The following is a 24,549-nucleotide window of genomic DNA, read 5'->3' on the forward strand; positions in this document are numbered from 1 at the left end:
AATTTTCTTAAATTCCTTTACGTCAAATTCGGTGGAACATTCGTATAGCTGCTTGTGTGATAAATTCATTATACAATAAATATATATAATTATAAAGTGCTTTTGAATTAGTAAAGCCCCCTGTGTCATTATTTGTGATAGTTCATTTCTGAGCAAAATTCATGTGTTATGCTGAAATTAAAACTTAAAATTTAATTAGTCTGTTAAAAACAAAGGAACAATTCATGGAGTTAAAATCACTTAAAAAATTTTGAGATGTGTGGATCAGGTTTTGTGGGGTAATACCAAATGGTACTCACAGTGAGTAAATCCCACCTAGATCATGACATCCGGTCACCTAAACAAACCCCTTAACTGACTCTTGTCCTCTCAGAGGCACCTTAATGTGGCCTAATCCCTATCACTTGTCCTTATGGCAATCATGACTCATAAATACACAGCATATATTGAGATTGGCAGACAAAGTTTAGTGCACCAGGATTAATGCCTTACAAAGCGATACTGTCCTGTGTAAACCGGCACTAGTACCAAAAATCATTCCTCCTTTCTCATGTTCTCTTTTGACCCATCACCCCCTTACTAGCGGCATAACAAGAAAAAATAGTATTACTTACTATTTTGAACCTGTACCTCCTTCTCATTCTCTCGATACCTCGTATATAGCAATTTTTTTCATTTAAGGGGTTTGTTAAGGTGATTGGATGTCACTATTAGGGATGGGCGAATTTGACCTGTTTCGTTTCCCCAAAAATTTGCTGGCGGCAAAATGTTGCAGATGCCCATTAAAGTCTATGGGCGTCAAAAAAATTGTCACGCTGCGAAACGCATGTCGTTTTTGTTTTTTTTTTAAGCACGACGCCATACAAATCTATAGGCGTCATTTTTGTGGCGAATCAAGGCGAAAAAAATTCACCCATCCCTAGTCATGATCTAGGTGGGATTTACTCACTATGAATACCATTATTACCCCACAAACTAGATCCACACATCTCAAAAAAGTTTTTAACCCCATGAATTGTTCCTTTTGTTTTTAACGGACTAATTAAATGTTAAGTTTTAATATCAGCATAACACATGCGTTTTGCTCAGAAATTAACAGATATAATTACACGGCACTTTACTAATTGAAAAGCACTTTATATTTATATATTTATTGTGGAGAACCAAATCTGGTTATGGTGAGAAGGGCTGAAATGAGCCAAAAAGCCCTTAGCTAGCAATAATATGCTAAGTGATGCCTTCTGGAATCAGAAGGTATTTACTTGTCTCATGTCATACACACAGCACTGCCTAGATACCAAAAAGTAAATACCTTCTGATTCCAGAAGGCATCACTTTGCATATAATTGCTAGCTAAGGGCTTTTTGGCTCCTTTCAGCCCTTCTCACCATAACCAGATTTGGTTCCCCATTTTGCTACTCTCCAAGTCCTACCTCTCAGAAGCCATGTTCCAATATCTTGCACTGATGAGATCTAACAAGATCGAAACAGGCTGTCTGCAAGTTTGGATATATGGCTCTGAACCATTAGGCTGTATCTGTACTATAAACCAGCGGTTCTGGATGCATAGTTGGCCAAAGGGACACAAAGGAGTGATTTGCATGTCTCCGCCCATGATGCCTTATGAAAATCAAAACTCTCATTTTTGGTATCTAGGCAGTGCTGTGTGTATGGCATGAGACAAGTAAATACCTTCTGATTTCAGAAAGCATCACTTTGCATATAATTGCTAGCTAAGGGCTTCTTGGCTCCTTTCAGTCGTTCTCACCATAACCAGATTTAGTTCCCCATTTTGCTACTCTCCAAGTCCTACCTCTCAGAAGCCATGTTCCAATATCTTGTACTGATGAGATCTAACAAGATCAAAACAGGCTGTCTGCAAGTTTGAATATATGGCTCTGAATCATTAGGCTTTATCTGTGCTATAAACCAGCAGTTCTAGATGCATAGTTGGCCAAAGGGACACAAAGGAGTGATTTGCATGTCTCTGCCCATGATGCTTTATGGGAGAAAACTCTCATTTTTGGTATCTAGGCAGTGCTGTGTGTATGGCATGAGACAAGTAAATACCTTCTCATTCCAGAAGGCATCGCTTTACATATATTTATTGTATAATGAATTCATCACAAAAATATGAATGTTCCACCTAATTTGATGTAAATTAATTTAGGAAAATGAAGCACAATGAACTTTTCTGAGAGTCACATGAACTTTTCTCTACCCAGAATTATCTCACTATTTCTCCTTTTGAACACACTACAATATGGCATATAGATGGTGCGACACAATATAACTCTTCTGGTAGTTCTTTTTGTTTAATTCGATTTTTGGAGTTGTCTGCACATCCTTTCTCCCACAATTTCTCTTTCATGGTCAATGATGATTTGTTAGATGGTCCGGAGTAAAAAAAGATATTAAAAAAAAAAAAAGTCCCTGAACTCAGCAAGTCCAGTTGTTTTTAGATTGACCTATACTAGATATGTCCCTGAACAAAAGGGAATATGGAATATTTTAAGAAAGACGGATGGTTACATGACTTTTAGTCCAAGCCACTGCTGAGGTTTAGATACCCTTTAAATAATGACATCTGTTTATTTAAATCATACAAACAATAAACTGGATAGTGTGACAGTATAATTCAGCACTCACATGGAAAAAGACCACTAATAATAATTCAAGCACTGTTACCTTAAGGATAGGCTCCATATAGGGGCGGATTAGCCGTGGGGCATTTGATACAAGGTGTCCCAACATGCGTGCACTTTGTTCCTTATTTCTGCCAACTCCACTATGTTCAAGTTCAGTTAAAATCTAATAAACAAATATAAGACTATAAGAAACACAGTGAAAGATTATGATGAAAAATAATCATGTATCAAGTGCAAAATCAATTGCTATAATTCTAAAGTAGATTTAATTCATGAAAAAAATCTGCTTTATTTTACTCATTCATGTCCAACCATATTTATTGATGCTGGAACCTCTGTATTATTCTGACTGTCCAATGTAACCTGTTCTAGAGCTTACCTCATTTTAAAATATAATATAAAATTGTACACACCTGAATAAGCATCTTGCGCAAAAATGGCATGACAAATGCAGGGTTCATACTACTCAGACGACCAATCGTGCATATTGCTAACTCCCGTATCTCAAAAACTTCATCATTCAGGGCAACAAAAAGAGCCTGTAAGTTTTCTGCCTGAGCCAAGTGAGTATCAAAACGCTCATCTAATGATGCCAGCACACAGTATCTGATGTCAGGGTCTGGAAACAAGTGAAAAACCGAAACCACATAAGAAACCACAGTGCATAGCTTGAATGTTAACAGCAACATCAATATTTTTTAGGGTTTATCTATAAACCATCAAAATTAGCCTACCTGGGTCTGTAATCCCAACAACTAGTAATTTGCCCAGGACGTCAGCCACAACTTGAACTGCAGTTTGGCTCACATGACCATGACCACTTAAAAGTTGGATTGAGGGAGTAAGCAGACGTGAGCAGGTACGAGCAGCTTCCATGCGGATCTCTTTATGCTCACTGTTCAAGAAATGGTCGGCACAGTGCCGAACAAACTGGGTCAAAGAGTGTCCTGGAAAAAACATATCAGTAATAAGCAATGCACTTTTGTTTAATATTAGATAATAGATTTTTTTTCATATTACAAAAAATACTATAAAGATCACCATGATTTCACAAAGGATAGAACAACTACATCTATATCTTCTTGCATGAACTGATTTCTTTCCATTCCCTAGTTTATATGTGGATCAGTTACACTAATACAAATACTACTCCCAGACACCTTGTATACAGTACATCCTTTAATACCCTTACAAAATAGTTCTTTTTATCAAACATAAAAAAAAACACAGTTCTCGGTTAATGTGTTATTTTGTATTATTCGGATCTCAAAGAATGCAGTATTTTCTGATAAATAAGATCATAATCATGTGTCTATGGTTCATTGAGAGAAACCAAAGCGGACATAAGAACAATTTCTCCCAGTTCTGTAAAGTTTAAATTGATCCCTTCGAATTAATTGTTAAAAGTTACCTTCAAACTCAAATGTGCCTAGGGTCCGCAGAGCAAGAGTGATACTGCCAACATCACTTATTTCTGGAATATTGTTGAGGCTGGGAGAGGACAGCTGCTGGGCTAGTCCCTTTGGCATTCCTGGGTGTCGCAAAGGTTTATGCATTAGAACCAGTGAAAGCATTTTCAATAATCCATCTTGAATATCTTTTTTCAGTTGAGGGATATGACGACTTAAATCATACAGAACAGCAGTCAAAGCGGGGCTGAAAATAACAGAATGACAACATGGAAGCACTGTATGACAAATATAACAAAAATACGTCATAATATAATCATATTTACCTAAGGCCCACAGATAGCATAGGTTCTAAAAGCTCCTTGATATCCTGCTGGATTGAAGGACCCATGGATCTGGCCAACATGCTGATACAGGTAAACACAGTGGCATCAACCTGAACAGACTTTTGTCTCCTGTATAGAAAGGTAATAAAATCAAGTACCTATAACAAAAAAACTATTAATCAAAATAAAAAAATCCAATTTGCTACTTAGCCTGCGGTCAATGTATACTAACATCAAGTGATCTAGAGAAACACATTTATGTATTTTAAAGTTTAAACATTCAGGAAACATTCACCCTCTACTTGCAATGCCATGAAGCAAAGAGAATAATGATGTGCCCATTTTAGGCCATGGTATTGAGCCTGTCCAGTACGTTTGGATGTTTGTTTGGACAGAAACTTACACTTAAGCCAGGTATGATAAATACATGTTCTGAAATGCTGCCAATGCTGATATATAGTCTGTTACTTTTTATTTCATTGCCTTTACCTTTTAATTAAAGCATGTGAACCACAGTACTCTGCAATGAGAGCCTAAATGTTCACCTGTTCCAAGGTTAAATGAAAAATCATCAAGAAATAATGGAATCATTCTGAATGAAAATTATACAGTCCTAGAAGTATGAAGTGCTGGTTAGTAATTTTTAAGCAATTATCTAAAAATACAAATAGCATTAGGAAATTAGTTTTTAGCTTGTGCCTGTTTTTGTGTCTGTGTGTATAATACAGTTACAAGTACATACAGTTACATGGTACTTGCTAGGGTAGCCATAGATAGATATAACAATGCATTTGATGGAGTCTGGTCTTTTTTCATATTACCAACTTTCTCTGCACCCATAATCTGCTGGACCCTATGCAGTCTTGATTTCAACCTGCACACTCCACTGAGACTGCCTTATGTAGAGTTGTAAATGATAGTAAGACACTAAGGCCAAAGGACAATACTCTATTCTCATTCTCCTGGACTTATCTGCTGCTTTTGACATTGTTGACCACTCTGTTCTAATGCAAATTCTACATTCACTTGGTATCAGGGATCAAGCGGACATCCTAGTTCTCTTCCTACCTTTCTGACCACTCCTTCTCTGTTACTTTTGCTAACAAATCCTCTCCCCAGTTTCAGTTTAGTGTGGGGTGCCCCAGGTTTCTGTATTTGGCCCTCTCTTGTTCACCTTGTACACTCTCTCTTTAGGAGACTTTATATTTTCATTTGGCCTTAAATATCACCTGTACGCCAATGACATCCATAGTTACATAGTTAAATCATATTGAAAAAAGACCAAAGTCCACCAAGTTCAACCAAATGAAACCCAGCATTCATACATGAACACACTTTATTAATATCCAGATATATTTAGACACTCCTTCACTAACCACTGACGTTCAGACCAAGATCACAAACTGCCTTCTAGCTCCTCATGGATGAACTGCCATCAAAAACTCAGCCATGTCTACTATCAATGGCATGATCATTAACCCAATTAATTCTGCACGCTGCCTGGGGGGTCATCTTTGACCAGTATTTCTACTTTTCTAAGCATATTAATACTATTGCCAAAACCTGACGCTTCTTCCTCCACAATATATACGTCTCTTTCTCTCTAATCCATGCCCTTATCCTATTCCATTGGACTATTGCAATCTCCTACTAACCGGACTTCCTGACTCCCATCTCTCTCCCTTCCAATCAATTTTAAATTCTGCTACTAGGATCCTCCTGCACTCTCCTAAGCAGGAGGATGGAGCTTAACCCCACTGGTCTGCTGTGTCCCCCTGTCAACTACAGAGAAACAGATTTACCGGTAGGAATATGAATCCTATTTTCTCTGGCATCTCAGGGGGACACAGGAGACCAGTGGGGACTTAAAGCAGCCCAACAACAGTAGGGAGGGTGAAATAGAACTAGAATGTGCTGCCTCTGGTCTTGCACCACTGCATGTAATACTTTGCAACCAAAGGCTGAGGAAAAGGAGTCAATATTGTGAATGTGTGAACTGATGACCATGTGGCCGCTCTGCAGATCTGCTCAGCTGAGGCGTAATTTCGCCAGGCCCATGATGCCTCCACTGTTTTGTGGAGAGTGCCAGAACCCCAAAGGGGGGTGACTTTCCTTTAGCGATGTAAGCCCTGTGGATGCATTCTCGTATTCATCTGGCAATGGTTGCCTTGGTTGTCCAACTCATGGTCCGGCTGGAATAACTAGCAGACAATCTGACTTGCAAGTCAGCTTGGATTGTGATAGGTAGATTTTTAGTGCCTGGACCATATCAAGGCAGTGTAGCAGTTTTTCCTTAGTAGTACCATCCATATGTTCGGAGCCCAAGAATTCTAAGTCCTGGTTGAGATGAAATGATGAAACGACCTTTGCCATAAATATTAGTTTGTACAAAGTACTGCCTTTTCCTTGTGAAAATGTAGGAAAATTTAGTTCTGATACTCTACATGCTGATGATACTGCTAGAAGTAGTACTACTTTCCAGGTAATCCATGATGGCTCAATGGGAGGGTCGAGGAGTGCGTTGAGAACCACACAGATGTAGGGAGTGTGTGGAGTTTATATCTTTAAATAATACCTGTATTACATTATATTTATCATATATAGAGTGGAGTAACACAAGGAGTACATGACACAGCTGTACAAGTTGTGCAGTTGTATGGCAAATAGCTAACTTGCATTGCCAGAGGGTGCATGCTATTGTTTATGCGTAAACAACTGTTAGGGCTGTAAAACATCAAAGCCACCTTTTCTGGAGGTGTGATTGTCAGGGACCAAAGGTGGATAAGAAAGCCCAGACGTCTGGTCTGGACACAGTAGGATTGAGGGAGGCAGTGGGATTGAAGGGACAGCAGGTAACATCTCATGCTATTTCCCTGTGCCTGTGTTTGCTCAATTTCATTCCATTGTAATCTATGCTGTACCTTGTTTATTTAACAAAGCATTAAATAATCTTATTTTTCTACATATACTACGAGCCTGGAGATTGTTCTCATACCCCTAGACAACATTTGAGTCTGCACTTATATTGGTAATTACATTATACTGCTGAAACTAAAAGTTATCTGGTCCTATTCCAACAGTGAAACCATGTTCTTCGCGGCACAAACTGTGCTATCACAATCACTGAGAGTTGAGAATGTCTAATCTTTTTGAGTACTCTTGGAAGCATGGGAAGCGGAGGGAAAATGTATGCAGTTTGAAGTTCCAGGGCTGTGTCACTGCATCGATTCCCTCTGCCAGTTGGTCTCGACAGCGTGAGAAGAACCTTGGAACATTGCGGTTGCATCTGGACGTCTGCGGTCGTCCGCTCCTGAACACTTTGTGATGCAGTTCCCATTCTCCTGGGTCTAGTTGGTGACGACTGAGAAAGTCCGCCTGTACATTGGACACTCCTGGAATGTGGATGGCCGACAGTTATACTGAATTCTGTTCTGCCCACTGAATGATTAATTGCGCCTCTGTGAGAGCGCCCCGGCTTCGTGTGCCTCCTTGCTGGTTGATGTAGGCCACTGCTGTGGCACTGTCACATTGGACTCCTACTACCCGGTTCTGCAGTGGAGTCGCCCAGTGGTAAGACGAATTGCCCTTTGTTCAAGAACTTTTATTGCCAGCTGTGACTTGTCTAGAGTCTAAGTGCCCTGTGCGGTCTTGCCACTCCATGATGCTCTCCATCCGGATAGACTTGTGTCTGTGCTCATGCCTGTCCAGTTTGGGGGTCGCCCAGAATTGACCTGCCGATAACGTTGTCGGGGCTAGTCACCAACAGAGGGAGTCTCTGGTTTGTGTGGCCAGTGGGAAGGTCTGACTTAAGGATCCTCTTTTGCAGGTTCTTAGGATTTTGGATTGTAATGGTCGTAAGTGGATTTGAGAGAAGGGGACCGCTTCACTCACTGCCACATGGAACCCAGTACCCTCATGGCTAGTTGTATGGTTGGATGGGTGGTTCGTGCCAGAAGCTGAATATGGTTGCAAAGTTTGAGTTGTTTCTCTTGTGGTAGAAACACTTTCTGTTCCAGTGTGCCAAATTTCAGTCCAAGGAACACCATCCTAAGTGATGGATGGACCTGTGATTTGCGTCAATTGATGGTCCACCTGAATTGCTGGATCACGGTAATCATTTTTTCAGATCCTGCTGGGTCCACTCAAGGCAATCCGCCTTGATGAGCAGATAGTCGAAATATGGTGTTATCAATATCCCCTGTATTCTCAGGGCTGCTGCAGTGACCTCCATCAGTTTTATGAAGACCCCGGGAGCCAAAGTTAATCCGAACGGAAGTGCCACAAACTGAAAATGTTGATTGCCAAAGGCGAATCTGAGGTACCAGTGGTTGGGTGGCCAGATCGGGATATGGAGATATGCGTCTTTGATATCCAAGGACATCAATAGTTGTCCCGGTTTCATTCCCTGGATCACTGAACGCAAGGTTTCCATCTTGAATCGTATCGACCTGATGAAGCAGTTCAATTCTTTGAGATCCAGCAGTAGTCTGAATGTGTGGTCCTTCTTTGGAACTATGAAGAGATTGGTGTAGTAGCCATAAAATCTCTCTTGTGAAGGGACTGGTTGTATTACTCCTAGGTCCCAAAGAAATTGACATATTCCTGGAAGGCTTGTGCTCTCTTTGAATTGGACGGAACTTTTGACATAAGGAATCTCCTGGAGGGAAGGGATGTGAAGTCGAGATGGTAGCCTTCTGAGATTATCTTTTCCACACAGGCATCTGAAGAGTTACCTAGCCACTTCTCCTGGAATTGCAGAAGCCGACCCCCTATGTGCTTCTGCGGACCCAGAGGGGGTGCCCCGTCATGCTGATGGCGGCTTGTCATGGGTGACCTTGCCCTGGGGCTTGTTGGGTCTCCATCCTGACGGCTTGGAGCAAAAGGAAGACCTAAATGAGGAGTTTGATGTTTCCGTAGACCTGTTGCTCTGGCCACGAAAAAATCATCCCCTTCGAGTGGCTGAGGTGGAACGTGACGTGGATTGGGGTCGAAAGGTGCTCTTATCCCCAGTTGCCAGTGAGATAATCTTCTCCAATTCTTCCCCGAATAGGTCAAGAGCCTTGAAGAGTAGGATTGTCAAAAATTTCTTAGAACTGGTGTCGCTGACCAGTTCTTTAGCCATAAGGTCAAGCATGCGGACACCGCTAATGCCAAAGTGCGTGCTATGAGCTGTGTCTAGAACGGCTAAGAAGGCATTGGTTTCTGCTATGCAACGAGCAGTGTCAATAAGTTCTGCATGGGGTGTGCCCTCCTGCAGTCCCAATATGAGTGAAGTTGTCCATGCTTTTATAGCTCTGTTCACCCATGCCAGGGCCGATCATGCGGCTGGGAAGATTACTTTTAGGAATCCTTCTAACCTCTTGTCGGTAGAATCCTTGAAGACGGCTACGTCCGTGACTGGTAGAGTGTTTTTTTTGGATAGTCGTGAGACTGGTACATCTACTAATGGTGGAACAGTCCATTTGTCCACCAACTCCTTTGGCAAGGGAAGGACTTGGAAAATTTGCGTGATGATTGGAACTTCCTTTATGGTGCATTCCACTCGTCCTGGATTACTACCGTGAACTGATCATGTGAAGGGAAGCAAGTTGCGGATTTCTTCTGTCTTTTGAAAAAGACCTTTGTGATGAGGAGAGGAATCTGAGCTGGTGTCAAGCTTTAACACCTCTATGAGAGCTCTGATTAAGCCATCAATGTAGTGAGAGGTAACCTTTTTCCCAGTATTTTCCTTGTTTCATACAATTGGACAGGTGAAGAAAATACTTCCCCCTCGGATCCTGAGCGTTTGGATAAATATGGAGAGAGAGATTCAGAAGAGATCATGAACCTTGGACATAGTTTTCTCAATTGAATTAGCGATAGTGCCAGCAACGGCATCTGCTAGTGATAGTATATTCTGTAGTGATGCCAGGGATTGGGACAGTTGGAGGGCCCACTGGGGTGCCCCAGAGTCAGAGGATATGCCCGCTGCAGATCCCTGTGACAGGCCTTCCTCAGCATCAGTTTTTGCATCTGCAGCAGTGTTGGCAGTTGCCCCCCTTCCACTGGTGAGCATGAGCGGCAGAGGGGATCAGTTCTACCAATGGGGAATTTGGTGTTGCATTTGGTAAATGCAAAATATGTCTCCTGAGCCTGTGTTGCTGGGGCTCATTCCCCCCTTTGGGAAATAGGGCCCCTGTCCTACCTTCTGTCCTACCATGTGTAGGGTCTTGGGTACCAAGAAGCTGCTGCCCCGCTGTGGCTAATTTCCTGCTGAGAGTAATATAGGCTGTGCCTCTGCGGTCTCCTGCCATCTCCTGAATGCAGCTTTAAGGCATAGTGCTGGAGGTGCAGTGGCTGCATGTTTCCTTGTAGACGTGCCTCCCCCTAAGCGCACATAATTTACTCTTGCGCCAGAAGTGCTGGTCTCCCATGTGCGTCAGAGTGCTGGAGACGCGCCGTGACTTCACTCCTGCGCGTCTTGTGTGCACTAAATCTCCATTTGCGCCAAGAATTCCTGTTCCTTGTCTAACCTCTGTTGTCAGTGCTAGCCGCTGACAGACGAATTCCTTGAGATGGGTCTCCTAGAGACCTAAGGTCCAACCTCCTGTGGACAGGACACTTGAAAAGTAACTAAGGGTAAAGCTGGAAACATTCAGGCACACTCTCTTTTTTATTATCCAATCAAGTGTTCTGAACAATTCGACGATGGATCTTAACCCCACTGGTCTCCTGTGTCCCCCGTAGACGCCAGAGAAAAAAACATTTAACTACTCCACTATCACTCACATCTCTCTAGGTCCAGTATCAGGGGGTTACTTTTGATTCAACCTATTCACTTCTCATGTAAAATCTTTAATTAAATTAATAATGTCACTTTCACCAAAGTAATATATCCAACTATGATCATTCATAACACAAGATGCCAACAAAGTCTAATGCACTCCTGTGTGTTATCTTGTATTGACTTCTGTAAGTCTAGGTTAACTGGCCTGTCAGCACTGTGGGCATAATCAACAGTCCAAATAAATATCATATAACGTATCATTCTGACCACTGCTGCACTAAGGTAGAAAATGATCGGCCAAAACATCCAAATCTGCTCAACATTGTTTGCCATAGAGATGTATGGATGTGAATGGCAGAGTTGGAGGTGACTACATCTCAGCAGTGCCTAAGAAAATATTTTCTCCCCTGCGTTCTATATGTACATATGTTATCAAGACATTATGGCATTTACACCACCGCTGTTTGCACTTGATCACTATGTGAAAACTACCAGTGATTCGCTAACATTAAAAGAACTAGAAAACGTATATTGTTCTTTTCAGTAGCAAACAAGCAGGAACAAATTGCACTTACTTGTGAGCAAAGTCCTTTGGAGGCAGAGCTGCTTTCACATGTTCAAGAATTTTAGGCAAATATGAACGAATTTCAGATCTAACAGCAACTGAAATAAGTCCCAAAGCTTGGAAAGCAACAGTACGCTCTTTTTCTTTACGCACACAGCTCAGAAGGTGACTCATGGTGTCTGGGAGATACAGATCAGCTAAAAAGGCACATGAACACTATTATTAACAAATATCTTAATTGTAACATGATTTATAAGTCAAAGTAGCAATACATTACATTAGGTTAGTACCTGTAAATGCGGATGGCCTGAATGCAGCAAGACGCGGCAATACATTCAGAATGGTCATCTGGATTAAGGGATTCTTACTGCTTCGACACTTTAAGACCCAACGACATATCTGTTTTGCGAAACATATCAAGCTATATTTAGTACTTACTGTTATGTAAACAAGGGTACAGAAGACATTAACAAAACATTTCCAAACCTGATCAAATTTTTCTTCCACAAGTTCCCTGCATGCACGACTTTCTACCAAAGTTGTTTTGTCGGGCATTGGGGCAGCTCCATATCCTAATATGCCCTGCTGTCCTGTGTACCCTAAAAGGCTTAACAGAGCATTGGAAGGCTGAGGTTGTACTGACTGAAAACTTGCAAATGGGGTAATATGCCGAGGCTTTAGTCCAAAGGTCATCAGGTCTTTGCAGTGCTTGTCATGTACCATTTGCTGTTGTGTGATCTCTTCCATTTCTTCTCTGAGACGCTGTTAAATGCAGAAAACAAAAGATAAAAAATAAGGGAAATCCCTGCAGACACTCATTTTAATATTCAAAACAAATCTCAATTTGTCTAAAAATTAAACCAAACTGGACAAGTAATAAAAAATGTTCAATTACTCAGCTATGACTACCAAATTACAAAAGTCCAGTTCTTACCTCTCCTTCCATACTGCTGATTCTCACCAACTCATTAATTATAAGTAGTGCTCCATGAATCCGATCATCTCTGTTCATACCTTTCTCTTTAGACAATGTCTCATCAAAACCTCTTTCTGCTTCCTCATATGTTTGCTGTATATGAAATTGAAAGAATCAATACATTCAGTGATCTATTCAGTGATGTATTCCTGTAGCCTTATTTGGTGTTTTTTTTGTATTGATACATAAATATAGATTGTTTAAAAAAAGAAAATATAAATAAATACCTACCCTGTACCATTGGGGTTTTTGCAATTCCTTAGGCTCACGCTGTGTGGTTAGAATCAAACAGGCTCTCAAAGCTGCCACTGCTCCTTCCCGAATTGCCTGCTTTGGGTCCCACACACCAAAAAAAATGTTGTCAAAGAAAGGCTGCACTTGCTGGAAAAAAAATGTAGGTGCACTGACAGCCAGCTCCCGCAGTACTAGAACCTAGACATGGACACAGGAATGGATAACAATTTTTAAGTTAATAAATGGACCAAACTTTCCATCTGACATAATAAACACTGCATTAATACAATTTTCAGCAATAAAAGGGCATGGCATGTTTGCTTGGGCAACAATTTTTTTGCTTTTCATAGGGTTAAGATTTGGTTCAGCTAGGCACTTGGATTATCTTTTCAATGAAACTGTGAGCAACAATTTCATAACTAAGCCCTTACTTAAATTTATTTTATCCTGGCAAACACGGTAGGTGAACATTTATTCTCCTTTATATAGAACTCTTATTTTTACTAATTTGTTCTTACCGCAGCATGTCTACGTCCTTCATTTCTATCTGCTCCCAGCCACTCCAGGGCACGTTTCACCTCAAATTCCACATATTCTGCAGTAAAGGTATCTCCTGCCATAGCAAGGCGTCCCATAGCTTTGGATGCCATTTCCATGACTCCAGGATCACTAGAGGGCAGCAGGTTACGCAAGTAATTGGCAAATCTGCTGATTCTGGTGGCATTACCTCCCTCCACTCCAATCAGACTTACTGTTGTGTACAGAAGACATTAAGAAATTAACCAACGCAAATCATTATTTTTTACAGCTTAAAAAATGGACAGGAAATAGTTTTTAGTAGTAACCAAAATCTGTTTCTTTTCTCCAGTACAGGGGACAAACACCATAGAGTAAATCCCAGCCAGCAGAAAGGCCACTGCTGAATCTAGGGTAAATCTTTTCTAGGGTAAATTAAACATGAATCTATTGAACCAAAAACTATGCACAGACTACTACTGCTCTACAAAGTACAGTTTCCAGACAGAAGGGAGAGAAACCATTGTCCTTCAATACAGGAGAAGAGAAACCGTTCTCCCCACCATCTAGATGGTTAGAACCATCATGACTATACTGCCAAATTCTACTACCACAGCCTCCATAACCTCTGCAAAGATACATGGGGCAAAAGTCAGTCCAAAAGTGAGAGCAAACACCAAAACTGCTTCTGGACCAAAAATTGCAAAAGTATGTTAAATAGAAATCAATTTGAAAATAGATAGCCACTGTCTGATATTCTGCATTTTCATGTCAACTCTATCTTGTCCTAACATTAGATGGCAAAATTCAAAACAGGGCAGGAAAAAACTTGTTTAGAGTAGTATCACACTACAGCATCTATTATCTCAGAATCTTTCTGTACTCTGGATCACTATACCTTAAGCTTACTAAAAAAAACAATTTAAACCCAGTAAGATTGACTAAATATATCTGATTTGGGATCAAGTACAAGGAATTGTTTAATTATTACAGTGAAAAGGAGATCATTAAAAAAATATTGGAATTATTTGATTAAAATGGAGTCTATGGTAGATGGCGATGCCATAATTCGGAGGTTTCTGCATAAGGAGTTTATGGACAACAGAGCGTATCCTTTGACTTTTTCATACATAATAAAAAAAAAACTGTCAGTGGAAGGGCAGGCAAGTGTGCGCCTATAAAAGGGGAAATCCATGATCCACAAATGGAGCAGCGAGGTTGGCCCAAACCCGCACGTATCAGGCCGGCCCACAAATCACTAGAAGACCTATTAAGCTTGTTTCGGGCAGAAGTGTAAACCCACAATGGCCTGAAATATAATATTCCCAGAAGAATTTATAGCAGTGTTTTGCTCCTTTTTAAGCATTCGGTGTATACCCTCTGGTCTCCTACAATATCAGACTTTTTCAAACAAAAAATTATATAACAGGACTCAAAATTGCTTAAAATAGGTCATTTATAACATACTAAAATGTATTTAAATGCATATTTCTCCCTCAATATTTTTCCAAGAAAGATCACAGGTTTTTAAACTGTTCACTGTGGCCAGAAAGCATTTCTTTGTGACTGACATCACTGTGAAAGCTAGAATTACTAGATCTACCTATTATACAAGTTCTAACAATCACTGGACATCTCAAAAATCTACAGTTCACTGTTTGTGTGATGCACTTGTCTAAAGAACATCACTGCACAGCAAAAATTAAAAATCTAACTAATGAATATTAAAGGGGAAGTAAAGCTCAATAAAGAATAAGTAGCAGTAGTACTGGGGTCCAAGGTTCAAAACCAGCCAGGGCACTTTCTGTAAGGGTTTTTTTGCCTTTTGCAGGATTCTGTCAAATCAAACCTCAAATATACAATCAACCTCATAAATACAAAAAGAAACTTTGGGATGGAACCAAATGAGGAGCATCCGGCATAATTTCAGTGCCATCTTTTTTATGTACGTTTTCTCATGACGGGCTAATAGACAAAACTAAAAAGAACACTGATGGTAAACAAACCAGCATATATCTAATTCTACTTATATAAAAACATATACAATAAAACCTAGTATAACTGTAAAAAGAAATTCTTGTTTTATAAGAATACATTTTGTTGCACTGACGTAGTATAAGACACTACACCATAAAAGCTGTGGTTATCACTTACCAATAGCAAGGATCCCGCCTTTCCGTTCACTTACATCCGAGCTGGAGACAAACTCAAAGATGAAATGATTGAGTTCATCATAAAACTGAGTAGCCTCTTCTTGGCTTACCTGGAGGGAAAATCACAACACTAAATGCAATGTGTCCTGGTGAAAAGCTTACTGATAAATGTCTACTGAAGAAAAAATAAATAAACCAACAGAAGTTAAGAACTGTAAAGTGTGATTCCTTGTTTGGCAAGTCACAAGAAATTTCATTAATACTAGTCAGGTAATACTATGGCTCAGTGTGTTAATTTATATTTTATTTATATTTGAAATCATTTTTTTACATTTGTTCATCCAACACCTGTAAATAAATGTTATATTTCATATGATATAGGGTTTATTCTATTTCAGTCATGGATGACATTTTGATCTTCCTGTGTCAGAACTAAAACTATTGTCTTTTACATAGCTCAATAAATTCAAAGATCTGCTGACCAACAGTACATAGTACTTTGATAACTTGATCAACTTTATTAGACTTCACTAGAAAAAAAAAAAAAATTCAAATATGGCACAAGCCCCCAGCAGGGTTAACGTGTTTTGTGGCTGATCTCACCAATTCATCAAAAACCTTAGAAACAAGTGGATCCTATCAGTGACTGATTCCCACATGTATGTAACCCTCTACACTATGATGGTTCCATATGCAGCAACACTCAGTTGGTCACAATAAGCTATCACTGTGTGTGGGGCGGTGGTGTCCAGGAAAACCAGAGAAACTTTCATCACATAAAAAAATTTCAGGGAATCGCTTTGTGTGTTGCCCTATGACAAATGTGAAACATGTACTGTACATGCAGGTTGTCACTGGCTATTACTTGCCATAGAGTAGTTATTAAAATGACACACAGTGGTTTCAGTGGGAAAATAAACACCTTATTACATCACATATATAACTTCTTAATTTTACTTTTCAAGCATTATTAAAAAAATTTGATTAATGTACCTTATGAAAATGTTTCTTGAATCATTTTATTCTCCAATAATAACACATTTTTATTCTGGATGAGAATATTTTTTTCCAGCAAAATAAAAATGTAAACTTGGCAGAACCAATTGGAAAGCTATCTGTAACTAAAGTGATTTCACACCCTGCTTCTGTAGTTGAAAAGCTGTTGAAGGCATATAAACCACAAATGGAGTAACACATGTTGTTCTCTTTACTATAATAGCTGTGTATTATTTCTGAAGCAGGTTAGCTACCAAATAACTCACTTCTCGCAGTTCAGTGGTGACATAATGCTGAAGATCCTTGGCTGCCTTGATGCGATTTTCTTCATTTTTGCTCCTCAAGCCATTGGCAAACTGCTGCAGCATTGTCATTATACCAGACATGTTGGCTGGGTTCATTGGTAACAGGATTAGCAGATTTTAAAGAGGCTGCAGAAGTTCTTAAAAATAAAAACGTCAACGTTTAAGTGAAAGTTTATTTCAGATCCTTAATTATTTATTTAAAATGACCTAAACATCTCAAATTAGCTACCATTCAGAATGCAAATTGTATTTATTTCCAGTATTTATACAGACCTGATTTTTTAAAAATGTAAAAAAATTAATTCAGTGAATAACGTTATTTTATTGATAAATGTAGGCTGCAAATAAGTGACCAGACTTTGGTGTGCAAATGGAGCTCCGGTTACACATTAACGTAACTGGCAGTGTAAAAATGGCTAATATCAAGAAATTTAAAAAATAATAAAAATGTAAATTGTAAGTGCTTAGAAGAAGAATTTTCTTTTTCTCTGTACTAATAAAACAGTACCTTGTACTTGATCCAAACTAAGATATGATAAATCCATACTGGAAGCAAAACCCGCCTATTGGGTTTATTTAATGTTTACATGATTTTCTAGTAGACTTAAAGGTATGAAGATCCAAATTACAGAAAGATCCATTATCCAGAAAACCCCAGGTCCCAAGCATTCTTGATAACAGGTACCATACCTGTATATTAATTGAAAGAATTGATTTTGATCATCTAATGAATTGGAACGAATTGGAAAGCAATATATTTGTATGAATTTTCGAAAACATAACTAAATGTTTTTTAGCTTTGAGACATACAGTCATATGAAAAAGAGTTTTGTTTATCATTGGCTGAGCTTTCAAAGTAGAAACTTCCTTTTAATATAGAACATGCCTTATGGAAACAGTAGTATTTCAGCAGTGATAAAGAAAATATGCAACAGGAAATATGCAATATGCATCATAACAATATTAGACAGGTGCATAGATTTGGGCACCCCAACAGAGATATAACATCGATACTTAGTTGAGCCTCCTTTTGCAAATGTAACAGCCTGTAGATGCCTCCTATAGACTTTGATGAGTGTCTGGATTCTGGATGGAGGCATTTTTGACCATTCATCAATACAAAATCTCACCAGTTCAGTTAAATTTCATGGCTGTCGAGCATGGACAGCCTGCTTTAAATCATCCCATAGATTTTCGATGATATTCAAGTCGGGGGGACTGTGATGGCCATTCCAGAATATTTTACTTCTCCCTCTGCATAAATGCCTTTGTAGATTCGAAGTGTGTTTAGGGTCATCTTATTGGAATATCCAACCCTTGCGTAACTAAAACTTTGTGACTGATGCTTGAACATTATTCTGAAGAATTTGTTGATATTGGGTTGAATTCATCCGACCCTCGACAAACAAGGGCCCCAGTCCCTGAACTAGCCACACAGCATGATGGAACCTCCACCAAATTTGACAGTAGGTAGCAGGTATTTTTCTTGGAATGCCGTGTTCTTCTTCCACCATGCAAAGCACTTTGTTATGACCAAATAACTCAAATGTCTCATCAGCCAAAGCACTTTTTTCCAAAATGACTGTGGCTTGTCTTAATATGCTTCTGCATACAACAAGCAACTCTGTTTGAGGCGTAAGTGCAGAAAGGGCTTCTTTCTCCTCACCCTGCCATACAGATGTTCTTTGTGCAAAGTGTACTGAATTGTAGAACGATATAGAGATACACCATCTGCAGCAAGATGCTCTTGCAGGTCTTTGGAGGAGATCTTTGGGTTGTCTGTAACCATTCTCACAATCCTACACATATGCTGCTCCTGCATTTTTCTTGGCCTGCCAGACCTGGGTTTTACAACAACTGTGTCTGCGGCCTTTCATTCCTGATTACATACCATACAGTTGAAACTGACAGTTTAAACCTCCACGATAGCTTTTTGTAGCCTTCCCCTAAACCATGATACTGAACAATCTTTGTTTTCAGATCTTTTGAGAGTTGCTTTGAGGATCCCATGCTCTCTTTAGAGGAGAGTCAAACAGAAGCACAACTTGTAATTGGCCACCTTTTCTCAAGTTTGGACACCTGCCTATGAAGTTCAAGGCTTAACAAGATAATCCAACCAATTTGGTGTTGCCAGTAATCAGTATTGAGCAGTTACATGCATTTGATTTAGCAAAATTAAAAAAGGGTACCCAAATCTTTGCACAGCGAGTTTTTCAAATTTGATTTAATTCCACACAACTGAATACTGCTTCAGTACAAATCAGAAAACACCCCAGTACTCAGATGTTACTGGAATATGAAAGACATACCAATGTTATCTTTTTTGTTGAAAGTGGAGCAAATTATTATGCAGGCTGAGAAGGGTTCCCAAACTTTTTCACATGACTATAAGTAATAAATTAAATAAATGTTTTAAGCAATTAATACAGAGTATGTAAATATGGGGTACTATTTTGAATGATATATAATTAATCCTAATGGAGACAAAACAAGGTTAATTAATATTTAAATGATTTTTTAGTAGACAAAGTATAGAGATTACAGAAAGACCAGTTATTGGAAAAAACCCATACCCAAACCCATACCTGTATAATAAACTTGTTTGCTCAAATGTATGGTTTCTGCAAAACCATGAAAGCACATGATCTACTTATTCCAAGAATACATTTAACTAGACAGATGTATAGAGGAGTATAGAGGAAGCACAAGGCCTCAGGCAGATGGCAATCATGTAAATAAATGTAAACATGCATTAGCAGGCTGTTTTGGTGTTTTATCTGCTCTCCTCTCCTTTTTTGATTTACAGGTTCTTTCATTGACACAGGAAATAAACTTTTGCAGAAACTATCATTTATAACGGCCCAGAATGTACTGCGTGCAAAATAGTATTATTGTTCAGTTTTTTTTATATAGGTACCAGAAGATAAAATGCATGTATGTTTCCAATATTTCCTTTTTTTTTTTGCAAAGAATAAAACAAGAAAAAAAGCAATTACGGTGTGGAGAGAAAGAAGAAGAGACTTGGAGCAGAAGGAAGAGAAAGAAAGGTGGGAGATGGGCTTCCCCGGGAAATGAGAATGGAAGCAATGCTGAAGTTTTGTGCTAGGTTAAAGGACAAAGAACGTTAAAATAAAGAAGTAGGCTAGAAATGTTGTATATTATGTTTTGTGCTTCTGTACCAGCCCCAGGCAACCACAGCCCTTTAGCAGTAAAGATCTGGGTCTCCAAAGATGCCCTAGTAGCTCTCCATCTTATTTTCTGCTGATTCACTGCACATGCTCCATGGTGCTGTCAGTTACTGAACTTGGCGACCGCCTCAAAATATCCAGTACACATGTAATATAAATGTCACAGTAAAAGGCTGATTAGTAATTAATACCGATAATTACTAAATGGCAGCACAGAAACCAGTGCAATTAGCATCAGAATTTAATAATCAGCCCTGTAGCATCAGCTTATATTACAGGCCAACCTCATTTTCTGCTTTATAATTTGCGACAACCCCTAAGCTTAGCTTCTCAACAGCTGATCAGAGCCCACTAAGCATGTGAGTGTCACAGACACTTTCCAAGATGGACCCCCTGTGACAAGTTTGAAGTCCTGGTTTATTGCTGCTATTGAGATGCTGAAACTATAGGCTGGTGCAATAAGTGCAGTATATAAAACATGGCATTTTTAGCCCTATTCATTTTTAGAGTTTAGTTCTCCTTTAAAGTGGTCATTGGGGGGACATCCTTCACAGTCCCCAACCAAACTTTCTCCAGAAAGCCCACAGTTGGGGGATGGGGTTGTTGCTTTCCATGTCATGAGGATTGCTTTTTTAGCATAGTTGAAAAGCTGAAGAATTATATTTATTTAGCTCCAATCCATTCATGTGCCCCAACAGACAAAGTGCCGGGGAGCATACGTTTGAAGTCCCGAGATTGTATCAACAAAAGTCAGAATCACTGACCAGTGTTGACTCCTGGACATTCCCAAAAGATTTACATACAACTGCCTTGCTCCAGGTTACATTTGGGGCACACATCAGGGCAGCCGGGGTAGATCTGGGTCAGCCTTTGAGGTGTCAGGTACACACAATTAATGTTTCCCAGCTGAAACTACAGCACCCGAGTATTTCACCCCTGCAGCTGCCCAGGCACTAGCTTCTGGTAATGTGTGGAGGTGGGGAAGATTTCACATCAAGAACAGCATTAGGCAGGCACCAATCCGGAACATCCAACAGAAATTGAATCACTGAGCCAGAAATTAAATATAAAAATGATACTTTATTTTACACTACATCTAAAAGGATAACTTTATCCTTTTCCCCTGTGCTGAAGGTCTGGGGAATGAGCACCCGGACCCAACTTGGAAAGTGGTAAGCTTATCCTAAATGATTCGATGGATTTATGCTTTTTGTGATACATGTGGTTTACGAGAGGTGGGGAAGATATCATAAACCCAAATCCACTTGGGCAACTTACTCCACTTCGACTTACTCTATGGTAGCCACTACAGTCCTCTGGAAAACATTAGGTACTGTTTTCAAAATAGGTGTAAAGGAGTATGTGGAGGAAAGGTTCCTATGTAATTGGTTGGCTAGAGATTGAATCTCAACCCAAACAGCCAAGAAGTGATCCTAGAGTTAGCCACAGTAAAGGCATTTTTAAGTTGTTTTCAGATAGCTTATTAATAATAATAATAAATAATAATATAATAACGTTTAAAGTGCTAATGTGATAACTATGTAAAAAAAAAGAAAGAAAAAAAAAAGAATCAGCCACAATGTCATAAGGCCATATTAACTCAGCGGCTTCACCCCTTATACAGGATATAAAAATTCTGAATTCCACGAATGTATTAATTTCTCATTTTTAAAAAACATATATAATACTATTATTAAGAATATTATTAATAAAAAGATTAAGATGCAGGTTAAGAGTGTGGCTCCATTAAATAATGGAAATAATGGGGTTATGAAGGATACAGAATTCTTCTAAATTCCGATTAGAAGGAAGGAGCTTCCATCTTAATGTTTGGAAAGGGTTTTTTAGAATAAGAGCCGCGAAGTTCTAGAATTCTCCCCATGAATCAGTTGTATTGGCACTAGATAGCTTTGAGAAGAGGTTGATAGCTTTTTAGCAAGTGAGAAAATACAGCGTTATTTAAAAGCTCTTAGTACCAAGTTGCTCCAGGGACTCCCTTCTGAAGCAAAACACCTCTGTGAGCCCTGTCATTTTGGTGCAAACTAGAAAATCCTGTGTACAACCTCTGATCACAATAAGCAACAATATAAAGGTGATTACAATCAAGAAAAATTCGGCTGGCTCCAATCTCTCTTAAAGGGGACCCGTCACCCAAAACAATTATTCAAAATCGTATTTTATCACATTAGTCAAGCAAAATGAACTTTAATTACACAATATATATTATTTGAATCTTGTTTCCTTCTGTCTGGGAACTCATAATTATCTCAGAATCTTGTTTGTGCACCAGAATGGGGGGACCTGATGTCCATCCCCATGCACTGGCTACACAATTAAATGCTTAAGAGAACTGGGGTAATGTAGGGAGAGCAGTGACATCTAGGAAGTGCTGAATGGAAAAAACTCGAAGCTTTATTCCATCATGTTATAAGATATAGGACGTATATCTTTTAACATGATGGAATAAAGTTTCGAGTTTTTACATCAACCACCTTGGCTGCAGGAGTGAGTGCACTATTATTTCTGATATAATACACAAAAGCCATGAATATCCTGTAAATTATATCCTTATAAACGGTGAGTTCTGATGTCATCAATTATAAACGGTGAGTTCTGATGTCATTTCCGTCACATGACTCACTGAAACTTGTGTATTATAATAAATAAAGTACCCCCAGTTGCAAAATATGAGGATATTAGAAGTTACCTCGGAGTTCCATGACCTGTATAAAAACACTCGGCCTTCGGCCTCGTGTTTTTATATGGTCATGAAACTCCTCGGTAACTTATAATATCCTTATATTTTACAAGAGGGGGTACTTTATTCACTATTTATTATATTGCCTAAACTACGGGTTCGGGGTACGGCACCCGGGCCATCCGGCAGATTTGGTGAGTGCAAGTTCTGCTGACTTTTATATTCCTAAGGTCCAACTGGTCATCTTTCAAGTGTCGGACCTGGGGTTTGTACACCCAGGTCAATTTTCCTACTTAGTGAGCTATAATCTAGCATTTTTTTCTAGTGTATATATATATATATATATATATATATATATATATATATATATATATATATATATATATATATCAATATATCAATATTTTTTTTTTTGAACCGTCGTCAGGATGACTTGTGAGATTGCCCTTCACTCACAGTTACCCCATGTATCACTACAGTTATTGTTCTGACAACGGTTTAAGGAGAACCGAAACGCTTAGATGTGGGGGATTGTGTGAATGTGTGAAAACTTGAATAAAGACACTTCAAGCTTTATCCATGAGTGCTCTTAAACATTTTATATTGTTCATAACCAAGAGGAGCACCCGGGACATTACTTAGTATATGGTGAGTGCCGGTATACGAATACTATATCTATCTATATCTATCTATCTATCTATCTATCTATCTATATATATATATATATATATAAAATATGCCAATGTGTCTAGAATACACACATACCTTCACAAACACACATAAAACAAATACGTATGAGTTAAAAATGTATTAACATAACAATACAATGCAAAATAATGAAATCATTACCAGAAAGAATATCCAATGATCTGGTGACTAAATTCATCTTATTGGCAGCCTTGTAATTTGATTCTGTGGAAATAAACAAATGTTCAGATAAAAACTATCATGACAAAAAGATGTAAAAAAAGATTGGCGCAATGTTGGGGGATTATATTTGTCTTTCATATAGTGTAATGATATTAGCGACTTTGTCACAAAACTATTAAATAATGAAAGCATTATATAAAATAAAGTTGGAAAGGCACATTGGATGAGAAAAATTCCCCCCCCCCCAATTATTCCACTTATTTCACCTAATATGCCTGCTTTCGCATTTCCCCTAGATTAAGCCCAATGCCGCAAGTAAGGTAATTTATGTGTGGCAATTACAAGGCATTTCCGGGGAGATTTGTCGCCCGCAATGGCAAATTTTCAAAGAAGATATATTGTGTTACAGGTATGGGATCTCTTTTCCATAAACCTGTTATCCAGAAACCTCCGAATTAAGAGAAAGGCCATCTCCCATAGAGTTCTTATTATCCGAAGAATCATTATTTTTAAAAATAATTTCCTTTTTCATTGTAATAAAAAAATAGTACCTTCTACTTAATCCAAACTAAGATATAATTAAACTTTATTGGAAGTAAAACCAGCCTATTGGGTTTATTTAATGTTTACATATTAATGATTGAAGATTCAAATTACAGAATAATCCATTATCTGGAAAACCAAAGGTCCCGAGCATTCTGGATAACAGGTCCCATACTGAAGTTGTTTGTTTGAGTTAGTTCTAAAACATCTGCTAGGAAAGGGAATTCCCCCCTAAAAGATGTATTAGACCTATCTGTAAATCAAAATCTGACCCAGATCTCTCCATGAAGACAGCATGAAGGTTGCTGAGAGTGAGATAATGAAGAGTATCTTGATTATTATTTGTGTGATAGATG

The 24,549-nt window shown here is 38.9% G+C and overlaps 1 protein-coding gene across 6 annotated transcripts in view; it reads right to left on the minus strand.

Annotated features, from left to right (window-relative positions):
- The window catches only part of LOC108696363 (serine/threonine-protein kinase mTOR), a 122,286-nt gene that overhangs the window by 95,146 nt on the left and 2,591 nt on the right, over positions 1-24,549 (minus strand). For all 6 annotated transcript variants that reach the window (XM_018225661.2, XM_018225660.2, XM_018225659.2 and 3 more), the window contains 14 exons: positions 23,630-23,692; positions 16,856-17,031; positions 15,595-15,703; positions 13,443-13,675; positions 12,922-13,122; positions 12,649-12,783; positions 12,201-12,476; positions 12,005-12,113; positions 11,725-11,911; positions 4,384-4,512; positions 4,060-4,304; positions 3,383-3,595; positions 3,062-3,267; positions 2,689-2,811 (listed from right to left, as the gene is read on the minus strand). In XM_018225661.2, the coding sequence (XP_018081150.1) occupies positions 2,689-2,811; positions 3,062-3,267; positions 3,383-3,595; positions 4,060-4,304; positions 4,384-4,512; positions 11,725-11,911; positions 12,005-12,113; positions 12,201-12,476; positions 12,649-12,783; positions 12,922-13,122; positions 13,443-13,675; positions 15,595-15,703; positions 16,856-16,990 (2,301 nt within the window). In that variant the 5' untranslated portion in view covers positions 16,991-17,031; positions 23,630-23,692. The remainder of the gene's footprint in view (positions 1-2,688; positions 2,812-3,061; positions 3,268-3,382; positions 3,596-4,059; positions 4,305-4,383; positions 4,513-11,724; positions 11,912-12,004; positions 12,114-12,200; positions 12,477-12,648; positions 12,784-12,921; positions 13,123-13,442; positions 13,676-15,594; positions 15,704-16,855; positions 17,032-23,629; positions 23,693-24,549) is intronic.

This window comes from Xenopus laevis, chromosome 7L (assembly GCF_017654675.1).
Source record: "Xenopus laevis strain J_2021 chromosome 7L, Xenopus_laevis_v10.1, whole genome shotgun sequence".
NCBI classification, from domain to species: Eukaryota; Metazoa; Chordata; class Amphibia; order Anura; family Pipidae; genus Xenopus; species Xenopus laevis.